Genomic DNA, 19,952 nt, shown 5'->3' on the forward strand with positions numbered 1-19,952 from the left:
TCTGTAGTGAAAACCAGAAGCTAGATTTCTAGGCATTGTGTGGCTCTCTCGTTTGAGTTTGTGAGTTTCCCCCAATCTTTGTTTTTATTTAGAAATGTTTCTATTTCCCCATTTTTCTTTTATTTGTCTTCTTCACCCTTTACACCCTAGTTCTAGCCTCAGTTTTACCCAAAGTTGATTTGAATTACACCAGATTGCAGCAAGCAGAGAAGTCTCAAGTGGAAGCTGAGAAGGAGGACAAGAAATTCAAACAAGAATGTATGAGTAAATCTGAAAACCTGCAGAAAGAAATCTCCCGAAAGGAGAAGCAGCTGTAAGTATACTTCCCTTTTGGAAAAAGTATAAGGCACTTAAAATCTTTTTTCCTTTTATGTTTACTTTAAAACATTCTGTTAACTAAAAATGTAGGATACATCACATAATACAGGCAGCACATTACTGATGATCTTTAATTGGATAAAGATGCTGTCTAGGAAGACGTATATTAGGCAAGGGCAGGGTGGAAGAAAATCTGTCATTCCAAGTAAATCAAGCTACAAATGAATTTTTTTAAATAGCTGTCCAGCCAGAAGAGGGGGAAGAACAGGCATGTTTTTGGGCTGAAGATACAGTCTTAATTCACTAGGGAAAGAGTAGTTAACAGGAACAAAAATTCTAAATTTATAATAAACTAGATTAACCCACATTTTATTATTGTAAATCCTGTAGATATAGCAGCATAAATTTACAGAAACTCCATAGAACAATTAAACTATTCAGGCTTGAAAAAGAAGCCAAAATCCTTCAAAGTGTTGGTAGCTGAAAGGCACTCATGAAATCCTTGAGTCTGCTAGAAACTGAAATATTAAATCAAGAAATAAAAGCCAAATTCTGCTTTTACACCCGTGGAATTCCCTGGACAGGTATTTGGTCCAGAGAATCAGTGCAACCACAAGTACTGATGAAACAGGCAGTAATAGCAGTAATTAGCATTTAGACTGTGCTTTCAGTGCACTTTATGAACATCCCTGTGAGGTTGTGTGGTATTTCCCCCTATTTTATTGAGAGAGAGAAAGAGAGTGAATGACTTAAGACTACAGCAAGGATTAGTGCTTGGGAGTTCAAAGTTTCCAATCTTGTGTTCAGACCACATTGCCTCTCTTACTAATTTGAGTATCAATACTTGTTCAACCATCATGACAAATGTTCACTTTACCACCACAGTCATCTTCACAGATTTTGGCAAAAGAGCAGTTCAAACCTCAACCTTAGAATTCCGCAATTCTGAAACCTCAAGGTCATGTTCACTTCTGATCTTTTCCAACAAACAAGATGCTGAGGTAGTGTCCCAAAAAGTAAGTTTTTCCTTTAAAAAATGACTTAGCTATCCTGTTATAAAATCAATATGGACACAAGTTCCTCCTGAAAAACTTTCATAACTACAGTCAGATCTTTCCACCTTCATTAGGTAGTAGGATTTCAATCCAGCAGTTTATTCTCATCTGCTGTTAGTTTGTGTTTTCTATGAAGCTATAAGGAATCATTCTTTGTCCATTTAAGTTGATGACAGAATGGCAACAGTGGATCCACTGACAGATTGGCCCCAGTTCCTTTAACTGTAATCCAGTAGCTGTGATTAGTATAAAGCAGAGTCTCCTTTATATCGTCTGTTGGTTAGGAATTTCAATAATATCCAGCAACTCAAAATACTTTACACTGTATTCAAGATACCTTAGAAGTTATATATTCTTAATTCTGTCCCTATAATCTCCACTCTGAAATAGAAAATAGAGGCTTTCCATTTAAAGTCTTACTAATACAACAGCTTTTATGAGCTCTAGAAATGCATTTAACCACTCATCTTCTTTCATATACAAGATCTGTATTATAATAAAGCTACATGACACTTAAGACAAACAGGAAAGTTCTCTAATATGCATGTTTCAGTTGCCAAAGAATAGTTACTAGGACAGCAAATTAAATCATTGCAAAAGCCAGTTCTTCAGAATTGTTTGACACCCTCAAAACCTCTCTCAATGAAAGCCCTCTATTTTCTTATAACTTGTTACACTTGTATACAAAATCTTCTTAGGAAATTGCAGATAAATGTCACAACATTAAAAATAACCAACTTGTAAACAAATTAAAATAGCAAACTACTGTTTGTTGGGCTGGACTGATAGTGAAACTAGAAAATTGAAAAGGTTTATTTTGTTAAAAAGATTATACTGAAATGCACCATGATGGTCTTTTGTTTGCAATTCTAGTGTTCAACTGGAAACAGATTTGAAGATAGAAAAGGAATGGAGACAAACCCTGGAAGATGATCTGCAAAAGGAAAAAGAAACTTTATCTCATCTGAGAGTAGAGACCCAACAAATAATTTGTCTTAAAAAAGTAAATTCTGGAGGAAAGCTTTTCAAATTCACGTTAGCAGTAATCTAAAAGTGAACTTGCCAGGCTTTTAAAATATAAATTTTAACACTCCCAGATCTGAAATCCTTAATGGAACAAACGTTTAGGCTTAAAAATACAAATAAATAGATTTAATTTTTTTTTTTTTTTTTTTTTTGAAAAGCAGTCCCTTCTGACCCCTGTAGTCTTGAGTTCAGGATTCTGTGTTTTCCATAAGGAATAGTGAAATCCACATTCTCCTTTCTGAATCATACTGAAGGATATCTCACTAAAATCTTGTGATAGGCCAGTGACGGTAAATGTTCTAATCCGTCAAACCCCGTTTATCTTGCTACTTAAAAATTTCATATCACTAATTTCTATAGTATCTTTACATTTCTTTACCTGGGAAGTGATTGAAAAGAAGCAAGTATGTGGAGGAGGAACTAAATAGCCTGCTTGGTCATTTAGCATCAAACTGAAATGAAATTAATTTGTGAATTGCTACTGTTGCTCTTAGAATTGGATCTGAGATTTTAACAGAAATAGATATTTTCATGTCCCAGCCAGACTCCCAACATTCACAATTTGGTACTGGAAAGGCTGATGTTAGAGGCTCTGTTAGGAGTTCCTGAAATCCTTTTGGCACACCTAGATTCTGTTTCTTTTCCAGAGGAGTTACTTAGGGTATGTCTACACTACGAGACTAGTTCGATTTTACTTAAATCGAATATGTGGAATCGATATTACAAAGTCGAACGTGTGTATCCACACTAAGGACAGTAATTCAACTTTGTGAGTCCACACTAACGGGGCAAGCGTTGACATTGGAAGCGGTGCACTGTGGGCAGCTATCCCACAGTTCCCACAGTCCCCGCTGCCCATTGGAATTCTGGGTCGAGCCCCCAATGCCTGCTGGGGAAAAAAATGTGTCGAGGGTGGTTTTGGGTAACTGTCGTCATCCAACCGTCACTCCCGCCCTCCCTCCCTGAAAGCGCCGGCGGGCAATCAGTTTGCGCACTTTTCTGGTGAGTGACAGCGCGGACACCACAGCACTGCGAGCATGGAGCCCGCTGCGACCATCGCTGCAGTTATGGCCGTTGTCAACACCTCGCACCTTATCGTCCACCTTTTCCAGAGGCAGATGCTGAGAAATCGGGCGAGGAGGCTACGGCAGCACAGTGAGGACATGAAGTCTGAGAGTGCCACAGACCTCTCACAAAGCACGGGACCCCGCGCCGTGAACATCATGGTGGCAATGGGTCATGTTGATGCTGTGGAACGGCGATTCTGGGCCCGGGAAACAAGCACGGACTGGTGGGACTGCATAGTGCTGCAGGTCTGGGATGAATCACAGTGGCTGCGAAACTTTCGGATGCGGAAGGGAACTTTCCTGGAACTTTGTGAGCTGCTGTCCCCTGCCCTGAAGCGCAAGGACACCCGGATGCGAGCAGCCCTGACTGTCCAGAAGCAAGTGGCCATAGCCCTCTGGAAGCTTGCAACGCCAGACAGCTACCGGTCAGTCGCGAACCACTTTGGCGTGGGCAAATCTACCGTGGGGGTTGCTGTGATGCAAGTAGCCAACGCAATCGTTGAGCTACTGCTGTCAAAGGTAGTGACCCTTGGAAACGTGCAGGTCATCATAGATGGCTTTGCCGCTATGGGATTCCCAAACTGCGGTGGGGCTATAGATGGAACTCACATCCCTATCCTGGGACCGGACCACCAGGCCAGCCAGTACATTAACCGAAAGGGCTACTTTTCAATGGTGCTGCAAGCACTGGTGGACCATAGGGGACATTTTACCAACATCAACGTCGGATGGCCGGGCAAGGTTCATGACGCTTGTGTTTTCAGGAACTCTGGTCTGTTTAGACGGCTGCAGGAAGGTATTTACTTCCCGGACCACAAAATAACTGTTGGGGTTGTGGAGATGCCTATAGTGATCCTCGGGGACCCAGCCTACCCGCTAATGCCCTGGCTCATGAAGCCCTATACAGGCGCCCTGGACACTGAAAAAGAACTCTTCAACTACCATCTGAGCAAGTGCAGAATGGTGGTGGAGTGTGCTTTTGGACGTCTCAAAGGGAGATGGAGAAGCTTACTGACTCGCTCCGATCTCAGCGAAACCAATATCCCCATTGTTATTGCAGCTTGCTGTATGCTCCACAATCTCTGAGAGAGCAAGGGGGAGACCTTTATGGCGGGGTGGGAGGTTGAGGCAAATAGCCTGGCTGCTGATTACGCCCAGCCAGACAGCCGTGCGATTAGAAGAGCCCAGCGGGACGCGCTGTGCATCCGGGAGGCTTTGAAAGCTAGGTTCCTGAGTGAGCAGGGTAACCTGTGACTATTAACTTTGTTTAAAGAGAAGCTGAACCTGCCCCCGTTTCTTTACCCAGTTTATGTTGACTATCCTCTCCAGCTACATACCCCGTTCACCCCGTCCCCCCCCTTCCAACACACGTTTAAAAATAAAATAAATGGAACTTTGTTAATGAACACCGTTTTCTTTATTACGGGTTTCGCGGTAAAGTGTTGAAACTGGGACGCAGACTGTGGTGGGGAGCGGGCGTAGTGATGGAAAGGACCGCTGCATAAGATCTCTAACCGCCCTCCCCCGCCACAAACTCACATAGCCCCCCCACACACACACACAGAACATGAAAACCACCTCCAAGACTGACCAGGGTGCCTAGTGACTGCAATGTGTGTGTGACCTGCTGCTGAACCTGCCCCCCTGTCTGTACCCTGGTAAAGGTGACTGTCCTGTCCAATTACCAACCCCCTTCCCCTCCTTCAAACACACTCTCCTCTAAAAGAACATGATGGAAACAGTAATTAACAGAAACTTATTTTTTATTAGCAGCTACACAGTTAGGGGATGAAACTGGGCCGGGGGCTTGGGTGAGGCGGGAAGGAAAGGACTTATCAAATTTTGGGGAATGAGAGCCTTCTGGTACTTGAGCAGTCTGCAGGGGTGGAGTGACAGTTTTCACGGCCCCTGCCGCCCCTCCTTCTTGGGACTTTGGGTGAGGGGGGTATGGGACTTTGTGGCGGGGGAGGGCGGTTAGAGATAGACTGCAGCGGGGCTCTGTCCTCCTGCCTCCGGTCCTGCAGAACATCTACAAGGCGCCGGAGCGTGTCTGTTTGCTCCCTCAGAAGTCCAAGCAGTGTTTGAGTCGCCTGCTGGTCTTCCTGCCGCCACCTCTCCTCCCGTTCTATGTGTGATCGATGGATTTGCGACATGTTCTCCCTCCACTGGGTCTGCTGGGCCGCCTCGGCTCGGGAGGAGCCCATAAGTTCTGAGAACATGTCGTCCCGTGTCCTTTTCTTTCTCCGCCTAATCTGCGCCAGCCTCTGGGAGGGGGATGCCAGGGTAGGTCGGGAGACAGTCGCAGCTGTGGGATGGGAAAAAGGGAGTGAATTCCTCACAAAGATAATTTTTTGTGAACAATGAACATAGTCTTTCTCTGTGAACAAGACCATGCACAGCACCTATCACATGCGCACTCAGGACAAGGTCGAATTTTCGGCCTTCGCATTCAGTGCCTGAGGTCTTGCAGTGGAGATCAGACAAGCGGGGCAGGACAGCGGAATTCGGGTAGCAGGCTGACATGGTAAGCCGTAGACTTTTGGCTGCTTAAAACTTAAATTATAGCAGTGCCCTCCTTTCACGTTCAAAGCAATGCTCCTAGCGTTGGCCAGTTCCTGCTGCCGGCAATCCGGCAAGCATGAACTCTGCCCCTGTCCCACCCCCTCGCAGCTGTCCTCGGGAAAGATCCCTGTATGCTGCCCCTCTCCCGCCTCCACCGCGTGGCTGTAAAATGGCGGTTACAGTTCTGTAATGGAACAGGCAAGCAGTCCCAACAGTAACATTTCCCTAATTCTAAGCAGGTCACCATGAGCGACATCACTCTGCTGAGGATTTCTGGGACAGAGAAAGACCGCATGCTGCGTGAAAGCCAGCAAAAACCGGGGCCGTATGCCACCATGCTCTGCAAGGCAATGATCCCAGAGTACTTGATGATAGCCTGGCGCGGAAAAGTTTCCTACCATGGAGGACACAATAAGGCCGCTCTCCCCAGGAACCTCATGCAAAGGCTTTCCAATTACCTCCAGGAGAGCTTCGTGGAGATGTCCCATGAGGATTTCAGCTCTATCCCCGGACATATAGACCTTCTTTTCCAGTAGCCGCACTGGCAAGGACTAAAAAGTAGAGCGCCTAGGGCAAACTAATCATGATAAACCGGACATTGTTAGATTCTTTTGCAGTAGTTGCACTGCCAAGGACTAAAACGTTAAGCGCCTAGGGCAAACTAATCATGAAAAACCCATTGTTAATATTGTTAATATTCCTGTTCTGTTCAAAATAAATGTTTACATGTTTTAAACACTTACCGACTGATCCTTCCCCTGATTCTGGGTCCTGGTTAACGCCTGGGGACTGTTGGTAGGGGATCTCTGTGAGGGTGATGAAGAGATCCTGGCTGTCGGGGAAATCAGCGTTGTAAGCGCTGTCGACTGCCTCGTCCTCCTCATCTCCTTCCTCATCTTCCCCGTCCGCTAACATCTCCGAGGAAGCGGCTGTCAACAATATCCCATCCTCAGAGTCCACGGTCAGTGGTGGGGTAGTGGTGGCGGCCGCACCTAGAATGGAATGCAGTGCCTCGTAGAAACGGCATGTCTGGGGCTGGGATCCGGAGTCTCCGTTTGCCTCTTTGGTCTTCTGGTACCCTTGTCTCAGCTCCTTGATTTTCACACGGCACTGCGTTGCATCCCGGCTGTATCCTCTCTCTGTCATGGCTTTTGGGATCTTCTTGTAGATCTTTGCGTTCCGTCTTTTCGATCGCAGCTCCGAAAGCACGGACTCATCGCCCCACACAGCGATCAGATCCAAGACTTCCCGATCAGTCCATGCTGGGGCCCTCTTTCTATTCTGAGATTGCATTGGTCACCTCTGCTGGAGAGCTCTGCATCGTTGCCAGTGCTGCTGAGCTCGCCACGATGTCCAAACAGGAAATGAGATTCAAACTGGCCAGACAGGAAAAGGAATTCAAATTTTCCCGGGGCTTTTCCTGTGTGGCCAGTCAGAGCATCCGAGCTCGGACTGCTGTCCAGAGCATCAACAGAGTGGTGCACTGTGGGATAGCTCCCGGAGCTATTAGCGTCAATTCCCATCCACACCTACCCTAATTCGACATGGCCATGTCGAATTTAGCGCTACTCCCCTCGTTGGGGAGGAGTACAGAAATCGAATTTAGGAGACCTCTGTGTCGAACTAAATAGCTTCGTTGTGTGGACGGGTGCAGGGTTAATTCGATTTAACGCTGCTAAATTCGACATAACCTCCTAGTGTAGACCAGGCCTTAGAATCGTCAACCACAAGCAGAATAAAATAATCAGAAATCACTGCTGGGATTCAAGTAGAGTAAATTCTTTTGAGAGAAATTCAGGAGGCTAAAAACCATGAGGAAAATGGCGTCTGCCCAGACTCTAATGCTGGGAGGCACTGATACGGGAGAATAGGTCTAACTAACAAACTACTGTGGGTAAGAGAGAGTTTTTGAAAAGTGCTCACTAACCTTAAAAATTGCCTGAATATATAGAAATTAACGGACTGTACCATGGGTAAATATACAAAAAATTGCATAGATTCAAAATGTCATTTTAAGTTTAAAACAATTAAAATCTTTCAGGCTGAAGGAAATTACACAGTCAAAAATAGAGGAAGCAATAGATAAGTGAACAGTCAGGGGGATAATGCATGATCTGAAACAGGAGAGCAGTGTTTCCACTATTGTGTATTAGACTCCCAAATAAAATACTAAAAAGAGTAACAGCAGTATATTCACGGAAGGATATTCCTTAATGGTCTGATTATTTATTGTATTCCTATCTGACACACTCAGTGTGATAGGATTTCAGGAACCTACTGTTGTTTTCAAGTACCGTAATTGGAAAGAATCCACCCATAGATGTTATGGTTTTTCAGGATTTTATTACTCGGGCCAATAGAACTAAAATATATTCTAGAGACATAAACTATAGAGTTAAATTATTTGTTTCAGTTTCTTTAGTTTTTCAGGAGCAAGTAACATAAAGCATATTTTCTATTTAGAGCAGCTAGCTTAATTAGTAAAACTCAATTAATAAATGTGAGGATATTAGTGTCTCATTTAAGAGAATTTGATCCTGAATTTTGCCTATTGAGGCACATATTAACAAATTGGCATGTGTTCATATACATTGCTGCTGAACTCTCCAGGACTGATATCAGAGCTGTGTACCCTCTTCTGTTGGTGTAGCCCTCTCAGATGGCCTGTCATAGCCTATGATTGGTGGTATCGTTAGCAAGAGGTAAGGCACACTTGGATGGCGTTTGGCTAATTTCTCTTGTCTGTTTGACAATGAGGCAGCAATTAATTGGTAGACGTTTTCAGGTAGCAAGAGTTGCTGGGATTTTTATGGTCTCTTTTTTGTGCAGTTCAGTGTTTGGGCTATATTTTTGTGAAGAGCTCAGATACTAACGTGAATGGGTGTTTACAAATCTTTAAATAAGAATTTTAATTACATTCTGAATCTTCATTTAAAAAAAATAAAAAAAGTCATGCCCTGTCAGGCATGGTACCAGATTTTTCCCAGATCCCATACTGACTGCAGCTAGCACCTTGGGAGAAATTTTTGAGGCTGGCCAGTTTTCTGACCTATGTCTTGGACTTGAGTGCCCAGTGTCCGGTACCCTTTGCCCCTCTGCCCCTTACCAGATATCAATTTCTGGACAAATTGGAGAAATGGTCTGAGTTAAACAGGATGAAGTTTAACAAAGACAAATGCAAAGTGCTCCACTTAGGAAGAAAAAATCAGTTTCACACATACAGAATGGGAAGAGACTGTCTAGGAAGGAGTATGGCAGAAAGGGATCTAGGGGTTATAGTGGACCACAAGCTAAATATGAGTCAACAGTGTGATGCTGTTGCAAAAAAAGCAAACATGATTCTGGGATGTATTAACAGGTGTGTTGTGAGCAAGACACGAGAAGTCATTCTTCCGCTCTACTCTGCTCTGGTTAGGCCTCAGCTGGAGTATTGTGTCCAGTTCTGGGCACCGCATTTCAAGAAAGATGTGGAGAAATTGGAAAGGGTCCAGAGAAGAGCAACAAGAATGATTAAAGGTCTTGAGAACATGACCTATGAAGGAAGGCTGAAAGAATTGGGTTTGTTTAGTTTGGAAAAGAGAAGACTGAGAGGGGACATGATAGCAGTTTTCAGGTATCTAAAAGGATGTCATGAGGAGGGAGAAAACTTGTTCACCTTAGCCTCTAAGGATAGAACAAGAAGCAATGGGCTTAAACTGCAGCAAGGGAGGTCTAGGTTGGACATTAGGAAAAAGTTCCTAACTGTCAGGGTGGTTAAACACTGGAATAAATTGCCTAGGGAGGTTGTGGAATCTCCATCTCTGGAGATATTTAAGAGTAGGTTAGATAAATGTCTATCAGGGATGGTCTAGACAGTATTTGGTCCTGCCATGCGGGCAGGGGACTGGACTCGATGACCTCTCGAGGTCCCTTCCAGTCCTAGAATCTATGAATCAGCAGTTGATATTTCTTGTCTTGAGGAACCAGTTAATGTAAATAACAGCTAAAGAAAAAGAGGGGGGGATCTTAAAGAAAATTTTATTAGGCAGTCAAGAAACCAAAGCAGACCAGACGAGAAGTAAGTGGACTTAAAACATATGAAGGTCTGAAGTTACACCCAATTTCACCTAATGTAGGTGAAAACTTTCTTCTAGAGGCAGATCTGAGATAAAAATGCTTGTATTGTTAAACCGTGTCTGCTTGTTTCATCTCTCTCTCTGTCTCTTAGTATCACGGTGTCTAGAGGACAAGTCCATCCGCTCTCTTTGTTAGCCTACTTTCCTCTACTCTTCCTTGGTGTCATGTGTCTTATCTCTGACTTCCTCTTGATTTATGCTGAGAGCCATTGAAGGAGTGAGAGCTCTCCTCCGTATTCTTTTCAGGGTTTCATACTGTCATCATAGTATATGAGCGTCCCTTTCCTCTTCTAGACATGCCATTGCCTCTCTGTTAGTACCCAGACTTTTAAAAATATTTTCAAGTGATTTTATTTTTCTCTCTCTCTGCACATCTACTATTGGATATAATATTTAATGTCAGTCATATTCTCTAGATAGGATATTTGCTGAATTCAACAGGTGTATATGCAGCTTCATGCCTTCCCCATGCAATGTCCTCTTTCCTGGTGAAACAGTGCATTGAATGCTCATTTATATAGCTGCTCTTATCCCATCCCATGTTAATCTTTGCATCACAGTGCTTAGTTGTTATATTCAAAATATAGCATTGCTGGGTTTTGAAGAGGAATTAATTCTTGATTTGCATTTTAGGATGAGGTTTAGTTAAAAAAGGAAGAATAAGTCTAAAGGAAGAGCAGACATGCTTAATTTTTAAAGAACTGACTATGAAAAGAGAGAAATATTGTCCAAAATATTTCAGATTTAGAAAGTTTTTCAAGATCTACAGTAAAGAAGCCAATTGAAATTGTCTTGTTTTAAATTACCACTTGTAACTGATCTACAGAAAATAATTATTCTATAGATATTTTATTAATTAGCCATCGCCTCTTAGCTGTTTCGAAACCAGAGAATCATAACTTTTTTTTTTTAAGTAATAGGGTGTGTGTGTTCCTTTAGAAAACTCTCATCTGACATCATTAAATTGTAAGATGAAATACCCATCTGTATATAGTAGAAAGAAAAATGTGAATTCATTACTTCTTATGAGAAAAAGAATCCCTGACTCATACATTCCAAGTAATGTGTTTTCCCTGAAACAGTTAAGATCACAGCCACCTAAAGTAGGGCAAAAAAAAAAGGCCTCCAGCTATTTGAGGTGTTTGTGATCTCAGCCGTTGCAAGGAAAATGGGAAGATGAAGATGCCAGAAAGATAGGAAAAAAGTGAATGTTATATGAATTGTACTCATAGGTGCATGAATACTTTTTCAGCAGTAGAGTTTGAAAGCCAACTGTTTGTCTGCCACTTCTGAGGTGAAGTGAGCATAAAATTTAAATATAAAGCAAATGTAGATTAAATAGCAGCAGAACATCCTTTCTAAGCATATGTTTGTTATACCTTTCCACCTGCTAAATTTATTTCTCAGATACCCATACAATATTTTTAGTGACTAATGGGCAAAAGAATTGTGTCCAAGGAAGGATGCTGGGGCAGTAGCATACTGGGGGTGGCATAGGCTATGTGAGCCACAGTGTTTCATGCTCCTGCAGATCCGCTAGGACTATGCCAGAGACAAATTTCTTAGGAGAATGTGAAGCACATTTAAAAGGGTAAAGCGCATTTAGCCACATATATATTCTTACCCTTTCTTTGGTCTGCCTTAATCCCACCAAGCCTACCTTTCCTTTCCAAGAATGGGGTTTCCCTTAGTATTTCTTAGTGCCTGATCCAAAGCCCATCAAAATCGGTAGCAGTCTTTCCATTGACTTCACTGGGCTTTGGTTTGAGAACTTACAGCAGAAAAGTTTGAATAGTACAGGAGGAAGCGACAGTCACATAACATTACTGGATGTGGAACACAGGCAAAACCACTGGTGGTAATTATGTGGACACGTCTTCCCTCTCTCCACCATCACACAACTTTGTTTATGGGGTTGCTATTTATCCTTTTGAGATTACCAAAATATTATTAGTGACTATTGCCCCTTCCTTTAACCTTCTGACTTTGACATACAATACTGGTTAACATGTAAAGTTCTAACACTTGCTTATTACTTAGAAAGTTACTTTTATGTACTATGTTATTTCTTCTCATTTTAAAAAAACGCCACCTTTTATTTTTTTTTAAAGGAATTCCTTAAACTACAGGACAAAAATAGGCAGTTGAAAAAGATATGTCATGACCAAGAAGAAGCTCTCCAAGAACTGGCCTGCAAGCTTAGCGAGTAACTTATTTTTCTTGATGATTTTTGCAATGTAAAATTCAAGATAAAGCTACTGAAAATAACTGTGCAACTACCATGGAAATTGAGACCATGGAAATTAGGGAGGATTACTGGCTTCAAATGAAATTTATTCAGTTCAGTAGGAGGAAATTATCTGATAAATTTTCAGAAAAGAAAGGTGTGTACAAATGGCCTGGGTCTGCATTTTGAACAGATTTACCTTCACATTAGGGTGGTGGGTAGCCTCTAGCAGTCATATAATGGACTTAATTATGTCCATCTCAGAAAAACCAGTCCTAATTAAATATGCTTTGGGCAATCTAACAAATTCCTCAGACTTGTTTTATGAAGATCTTCCTGTCTCTTAATAAATGCATTCAAGACATTGTTGGATAAAGTTTGAGCATTTGTGTGAACTCCATTTCACTAAAGACTAATTCTGTTAGGAATCAATAACTGTGGGTTCCACAACAGGAAGATTCATTATAATTTGAGATGATTGCCCAGATGGATCCCATTCCCTACTCTTAGGCGATGTACATCCCTGGCATATGAGCTCAGAAGCTTTTAGCAAGTAGTGATCATTAGATGCATGCACATGTTCAATCCTCTCCAAATGTGCTAGGATTCCAGGGTATAAAATGGGGTGCAACTCCAAAGACTGTTCATTTCATTAGACCATTTATCAGCAGTGGGCTTTGAACACAGTTCAGTGTCCTTTAACACTTTCCTTCTTGGTATTTTTGAGGAATGCTTTCTCCTTCTTTTTAAGGATATTTTTCTCTTGTAAATAGTCATGCCATGACTAATGCTGCTGTGTTTTACATCCTATGTCAAAAAGAGTAGTATCATGTAGCCTAAAGCCCTGTTTATACTGCTTTGTTTTGCACTGGTGTAGTTGGACCCGGGGTAGATGTTCTGCAATGGAATAAAATGGCTTGTACTGGTGAAATTTAACACAGTAAGTTCCAAACCCCATTTTGCACCAGTGCAGTGTGTCAGCATTAAGGATTTGCATCTAGATTTAGTTACATTGGCGTAAATTTCTCAAGTCTATACAAGCCCTAAACATATGCCACCATTCATAGGATTGCAAACTCTTTGGAGAAGAGATCGTGTCTTCCTTGTGTTTGTACAGCACTGAGCATATTGGGGCCCTGAACTTGATTGGGGCCTCTGGGTGCTACTGTTAATATAAATATTTTTAACAATATATCAGCCAGAAATTCATAATAATTTGCCTTTGACTTTTAAAATAATTGTAACTTCTAAAGTATTTTAACCATATGTGGTAACTAAATACTCTCAATAAATGTCTAAACTATATATAATCTTCTATGTTTAGATCAAAGCTTAAAATAGAAGATATAAAAGAAGCAAACAAAGCATTACAGGTTAGTAAGATTTGGAGGGAAAAGGTGGGAGGCTTTTCTTATAATTATTTTCTTGAACATTTTTAAACACATGATAGAAGATTTGTTTCTCCAAAGGTAAGCATTTAGGATAGATTTTCATTTATCTGGTCTCATGTGCCAGGATGAGATAAACAGGCATGCTCTGAAGCACTCAAAGGAACAGTTTAACTGCTTCTGTCCTACTTTAATTTTGTTTAGAATGTTGCGATGGGACCTTGGTTTTTGTTTTTAATTTGCTATCAAAAACCTTAATCTTTTAGTTTAAAAAAAACTATATTATATGAAATAAGCCAATATCTCCTTGGTGAAGTTAAATTCCAGCATAGGTTATTTAGTCCTAAGGAACTGAATCATTACTGAATATAAATTTATATAAGAGAGCCTGGTGAAACGTCCTTGGAGCTTTTTAGCTTCTGGATGTTGGGTGCTATCCTGAATGCTTATGAAGCTCTTTGGGGCAGAGACCATCTTCTTGTTATTTGTTTTTACAGTGCTTAGCACAATGGGGCCTTGGTCCATGACTTGGGGCTCCTAAGCCCTACTACAGTTAGAATAATGAATGATAAAATTATTTTCATGTAACACTTGTTTGAAATAATTTCTTGTGTTCATTCATCTACACCCCAAGCAGAGTTGTGGTTTATTGATTGTTAGTTCGGCCAAAAAGAACTTAACAGTTCACAATGCTGCTATCCGTTTCCCCAGTCTGAAGCATTAGATCAGGGGTCGGCAACCTTTCAGAAGCGGTGTGCCGAGTCTTCATTTATTCACTCTAATTTAAGGTTTCGCGTGCCAGTAATACATTTTAATGTTTTTAGAAGGTCTCTTTCTATAAGTCTATAATATATAACAAAACTATTGTTGTATGTAAAGTAAATAAGGTTTTTAAAATGTTTAAGAAGCTTCATTTAAATTAAAATGCAGAGCCCCCCGGACCAGTGGCCAGGACCTGGGCAGTGTGAGTGCCACTGAAAATCAGCTCGTGTGCCACCTTCAGCACACGTGCCATAGGTTGCCTACCCCTGCTTTAGATTGTTGCCATATGAGAGGCAGCATGGTCCAGTGGATGGGGCATTGGATTTGCTTATGTTCTGTTACTGGCTAGCTGTGAGACATTGGGTGAATCACTCCACCCTTTGTACCTCTTTTTCTTTTTTTGAGTAGTGTCCCTGCAGGAGCTCCACTTCAAATGCGCATGTATCCCTGCGCCTTTGGAGATTTGTGGTAGCAATGCCTGTTTGACCTGCGCATGCCTCCTACGCATCCTCATGCCCCATACTAAGACTATATAAAGCTGTGCAGGCGAACCTCCCTCAGTTCCTCTCAATCATCATTGGCCTTAGACAGAGTTTAGCGTGTGCCTGTTTGCTTAGCGCTTGTTTGCCTCTTTTATTAGTGTTTAGCTGTAAAGTTAGTAGAGTAGGTTCAATACCTTATAGTTGGACTGTTTGTCCCCTTTTTTCTTTTCTTAAATTATTTTTTGTTTTTTTCTTTTCTTTCCCCCCCAATGAGGGGTTTGAGTAACTTTTTTTTTTCTTCTGTCGGGAATCTGGGCTACCTGGGCTTTAAAATGTGCCTCTCGCATAGAGAAGCAGTCCCTGTTAGTCATGGGCACTCCTACTGCATTCATAGTTTGGGAAACTCTCATACTCCTAGCAAGTGTAAAATCTGCTTGTCCTTTAAGGGAATATCCTGTAAAAACAGGGAAATTTATTATAGACTTTAAATGATAAAAAAATACTATATCCCAGCCAGAGACTGAGTTTTTTATTCTCTCACCCAGCACCAAACTCTCTGGTCATGGAAGCAGTCAATGAAAGGGGCAGGTGGTGTACCGAAAAGGCCACTCCTTATAATAATTGATACCAGATATGTCTATTGGTTCATAAGAGCTATTCATCAGCAACAGATCAGGATAGCGCTTCACCAGGTGCTGATGTCAAAATATGACTACCTGAACTATGAGAAGTTTAATGATTTTATTGACCATTTGCTACAGGAACGTCGAGGACAGTTCTGTGCCATAATAAAGGAGGATCAGACTTTTGTAAAAGACCTCCCTGCAGGCTTCACTAGATGTGGCTGACACTGCAGCCGGGTCTGTTTCCATTGCAGTTGTGACAAGGCTAGCTTCCTGGGTTCAGTTGTCTGGGTTTCCACAGGAGGTGCAATCAACCGTGAAGGATTTGCCTTTCAATGGCCAGAAGCTTTTCATAGATTCCACAGACAACTCACTTCACACCCTAAAGACTCTAGGGCAACACTTAGGTATTTAGGAATATATGCATTTGCTGATAAGAGAAAATGTAGATGACTCAAAGATCCCACCCTATTCAATTTTCTGTCTCCCATAGAACACTGGAACCAACAGCTAGAAGGTAAAGATTTTCAAAGAAAAGGCTTGTAACTACCTTGGTTGCATCATCTGAGCCTTTGGCATTGTCCAAACATCATTTTTGATGGTTTGGTCTAGAGTCCAGACCACCCAATGACCAGATTTTATCAGCTGCATTACACATACACCCCTTCCTCAATTTGGACACAGTTTCTCTGTATTTCATCAAGCATGGGAGGCTATAACATTGGACAAATGGGTATTGGAGGCGATTACTTTGGGTTATACAATCCAATTTACCTGCCCCTTCAACCACTTACCCCCTCACGATTAATTCTTACATAGGAAATCTCATCACTCCTAAATCTAGGAGCCATAAAACCAGTCCCACAAGGGAAAAGGGTTCTATTCAAGTTACTTTCTGATACCCAAGAAAAATGGATCTCAGACAACTGGTCAAGGATGTCAGACACTTAAAATTCAAGATGGTGTCCCTAGCAAATGTAATTCCTTCCCTGGAATCGGGACTGGTTTGCGACTCTCAACCTCAAAGATGCCTACTTCCATGTATAATTCATCCTTCCCACAAAAGAGTTCTTCAATTCACTTTCAATCATAATTGTTACCAATTCCAGCTCCTACCCTTCAGTCTGTCTTCAGCCTCTAGGGAACTCTCAAAAATTATGGCAGTTGTAGATGCCTACCTCTGTTATCTAGGAATAACTGTCATTTCCTACCTCAACAACTGGCTCCTCAAAGGTTGGTCATATCAGGAGATATGGGCAGCAGTGCAAACAACAATTTCAGTATTCTGAAGTCTAGGCCTGCACATAAATCTCGAGAAATTCATTTTCTCAATGATTTCTCTTCATAAGAGAACTTCCTGATTTCATAATGGGCAGATCTTATCTCCCTCTCACCTGATTTCTTACTCTAAGGAATCTTGTACAAAGAGTGCAGCTCAGCCCTCAGGTTCCAGCAAGGACATGTCTGCAACTGCTGGGACACATGGTGGCTTGCATTTTGTGACACACAACACCAGGTTATATCTTCAATGTCTCCAGGGATGGCTCAGGACTGTTTGTGTACCCAACAAACATGGTTTGAATAAGCAGGTATTGGTACTTAAATAGATCCTACAGTCACTCACCTGGTGGCTGAATCATTGCAAAGTTTGTGCAGGAATACTGTTCAGCCAGAAACACCTTACAGTTATATTAACATTGGATGCTTCCCTCTTGGAATGGGGAGCACATTTGGGTCCTCACACAGTCCAAGGCAAGTGATCACAAAAGGAACAGGGCTTGCACATCCATCTGTTTGAATGAAGTGCGATCAGAAATGTTCACCTCCACTTTTTTCCCTGCTCAGAAACAAGTCCATCAAGATCTTGACAGACAGCATAGCGTGCATGAACTATATCAATCATCAAGTCAGAGGATTTCCCTCCTCACTCTGTGCCAAAGAGATAAAGCTTTGGAACTGGTGCATCACCAGTTGGATAGTCATCTTGGCTTCTTACCTCCTGAGGATACAAAATACCATGGTGGACAACCTGAGCAGAGGTTTCTCCATAAATTTTGAATGGGAGTTAGACTCTGGAGTCCTCAGCAAAATATTCCTAGTTTGGGGATTTCCAGAGGTTGACTTTTTTGACACAGCAACCAAAACAAAGTGCAAGAAATTCTGTTCCAGAGGAGGATTCAGTCCCCAATCTCAAGGAGACTCTTTCCTCGTTACATGGACCAAAGATCTTTTTTATGCATATCCTCCAATTCCATTGCTCTTAAAGGTCCTTATCAAGATCAGACAGGACCAAGCCAAAGGGTACGTCTTCACTTACATCCGAGTCCGGATGTAAGCAATCGGTTTTCTGAGTTCGATTTATCGCGTCTGGTTAAGACGCGATAAATCGATCCCGGAAGTGCCCCGGATCGATCCCGGAAGTGCTCGCCGTCGACGCTGGTACTCCAGCTCGGCGAGCGGAGTACGCAGCATCGACGGGGGAGCCTTCCTGCCGCGTCTGGACCGCGGTAACTTCGGACTAAGGTACTTCGAATTCAGCTACGTTATTAACGTAGCTGAATTTGCGTACCTTAGTCCGAAGTGGGGGGGTTAGTGTAGACCAGGCCAAAGTCATTCTGACTGCACAAACTTGGCCAAGCCAAGTTTGGTTCCCCAACCTCATCAAACTCACCTCTCGCCCTCTGTGGCAGCTCCTGATCATATCTTGATGGTTGTCTCAGGATCCAGGTCAGATGATTCACTCTAATCCAAATGTCCTGCAACTGCAAGCTTGGTTCCTCAGTAGTTTTCAGGACAAGAGATCACATGTCCATTGGAAAACAAAGATACCATTAAATAGCAGAAAGTAATCTACTAGACACACTTACCATCTTTCTCCGACCCACTCATCTTTTTCTTCAATCCTGGACTACTTGTTGGAGCTAGAACTCATGGAAAGGCCTGAATTTTTTTTTTTTTTTTGGCAAGCTTCATTTAGTGGCAATGACAGCTTTACATGTGCTAGAAGGTTTCTCAGTATTCACTAATCAGACCACAACAAGATTCCTAAAAGGATTTATCATTTTTTTTCCTCAGTTTAGAGCCCCTATGCCACTTGTGAGATCTTGACCTGGTTCTTAATTGCCTCATGAAACAACCCTTTGTGCTTGCTGCTACATCTCTCTTTGAAGACTGCCTTCTTGGTGGCCATCACCTCTGCTCAAAGGGTTGGGGAGATGGGGACTCTAATGGCAGATCCTCCTTTTACTGTGTTTTCCAAGAAGAATGTATCTTTACAACCTCATCCAAAGTTCTTATCTAAGGTGTCCTCTGGGTTTTATATCAACCAAGCTACTCACCCTCCAGGTTTTTTTCTTAAGCTGCATCAGCCTACAAAGTAGTCTGTCTTTCATACACTGGACTTTGAGGGTGTAAGCCTTTTCCTTGAACAGAACTAGGCCATTCAGGAAGACCCCTTAGATTATTTTTGTTTCTGTTTCAGATTGATCTAAGGGAGTGCCTGTTTCTACTCAGGGACTTTTTAAATGGGTCTCTGAATGTATTATTGCCTGTTATGATTTTACTCAAAATACACTTCCCCTAAGAGTGACTGTACACTCTACTAGATCTACAACTGTAGTCAGACTCAAAGATATTCCAGTTGCTAAAATTTGTGGGACTGCAACAAGGTCCTTGGTGCACACATTTTCCGATCACTATGCCCTAATTCACGCTGCAAGATCAGATGTGTCAGTAGGCAACACAGTTCTTTCTTCAGTGATGAACTCTGTTCTGAAACTCCCACCTTCTTAAAGGGTTACTGCTAGGGAGTCATCTAAAGTGACGCACCAACAGGGATACTACTCAAAGAAGGAGCAGAGGTTATTCACTTTGTGCAATAACTGGAGTTCTTTGAGATGTGTCCCCCTGTGTGTGTGTTTCACTACCTGCCTTCCTCCCCTTTGCTTCAGAGCTGCCTCTGTGGGCTTTGCAGTAGAGAAGGAACTGAGGGCAGTTCACCTGCGCAGACCTACATAGCTTCAGTATGGGGCATGAGGATGTGTATGGTGCTTGTGTGGGCCACATAGGCACTGCTATCAAAAATCTCTGATCGAAGGCACGGGGGGTGCATGCGCACCTAAAGTGGAGCACCACAGGGACACACGTTGCAAAGAACTCCAATTACTGCACAAGATGAGTAACCTGTCCTCCTCCTCCCACTCTTTATTCCTCTTGTTTATTTAGCTTGTGTGACATTACCCAGGGTACAATCTGGACTGTTGAACAGCTGTGTTCCCTCAAATCTCCAAGTTGGGGTGCCTTTTACAATTCTTTGCTGTAAGAGCAA

At 42.3% G+C, this 19,952-nt stretch overlaps 1 protein-coding gene across 5 annotated transcripts in view; it reads left to right on the plus strand.

The window, feature by feature from the left end:
- RUFY2 (RUN and FYVE domain containing 2) overlaps positions 1–19,952 on the plus strand; it is a 65,110-nt gene that overhangs the window by 36,201 nt on the left and 8,957 nt on the right. For 4 of the 5 annotated variants that reach the window (XR_003899807.1, XM_029911341.1, XM_024210056.1 and 1 more), the window contains 4 exons: positions 194–313; positions 2,247–2,376; positions 12,255–12,349; positions 13,695–13,743. Coding sequence is in view for 4 of the 5 variants with exons in the window: in XM_029911341.1 (XP_029767201.1) it covers positions 194–313; positions 2,247–2,376; positions 12,255–12,349; positions 13,695–13,743 (394 nt within the window). In the remaining variant the exon portion in view is untranslated. The remainder of the gene's footprint in view (positions 1–193; positions 314–2,246; positions 2,377–12,254; positions 12,350–13,694; positions 13,744–19,952) is intronic. The other variant, XM_024210060.1, reaches the window with a different exon arrangement.

This window comes from Terrapene carolina, unplaced genomic scaffold (assembly GCF_002925995.2).
Source record: "Terrapene carolina triunguis isolate 2854851 unplaced genomic scaffold, T_m_triunguis-2.0 Scaffold95, whole genome shotgun sequence".
Classification (NCBI taxonomy): domain Eukaryota; kingdom Metazoa; phylum Chordata; order Testudines; family Emydidae; genus Terrapene; species Terrapene triunguis.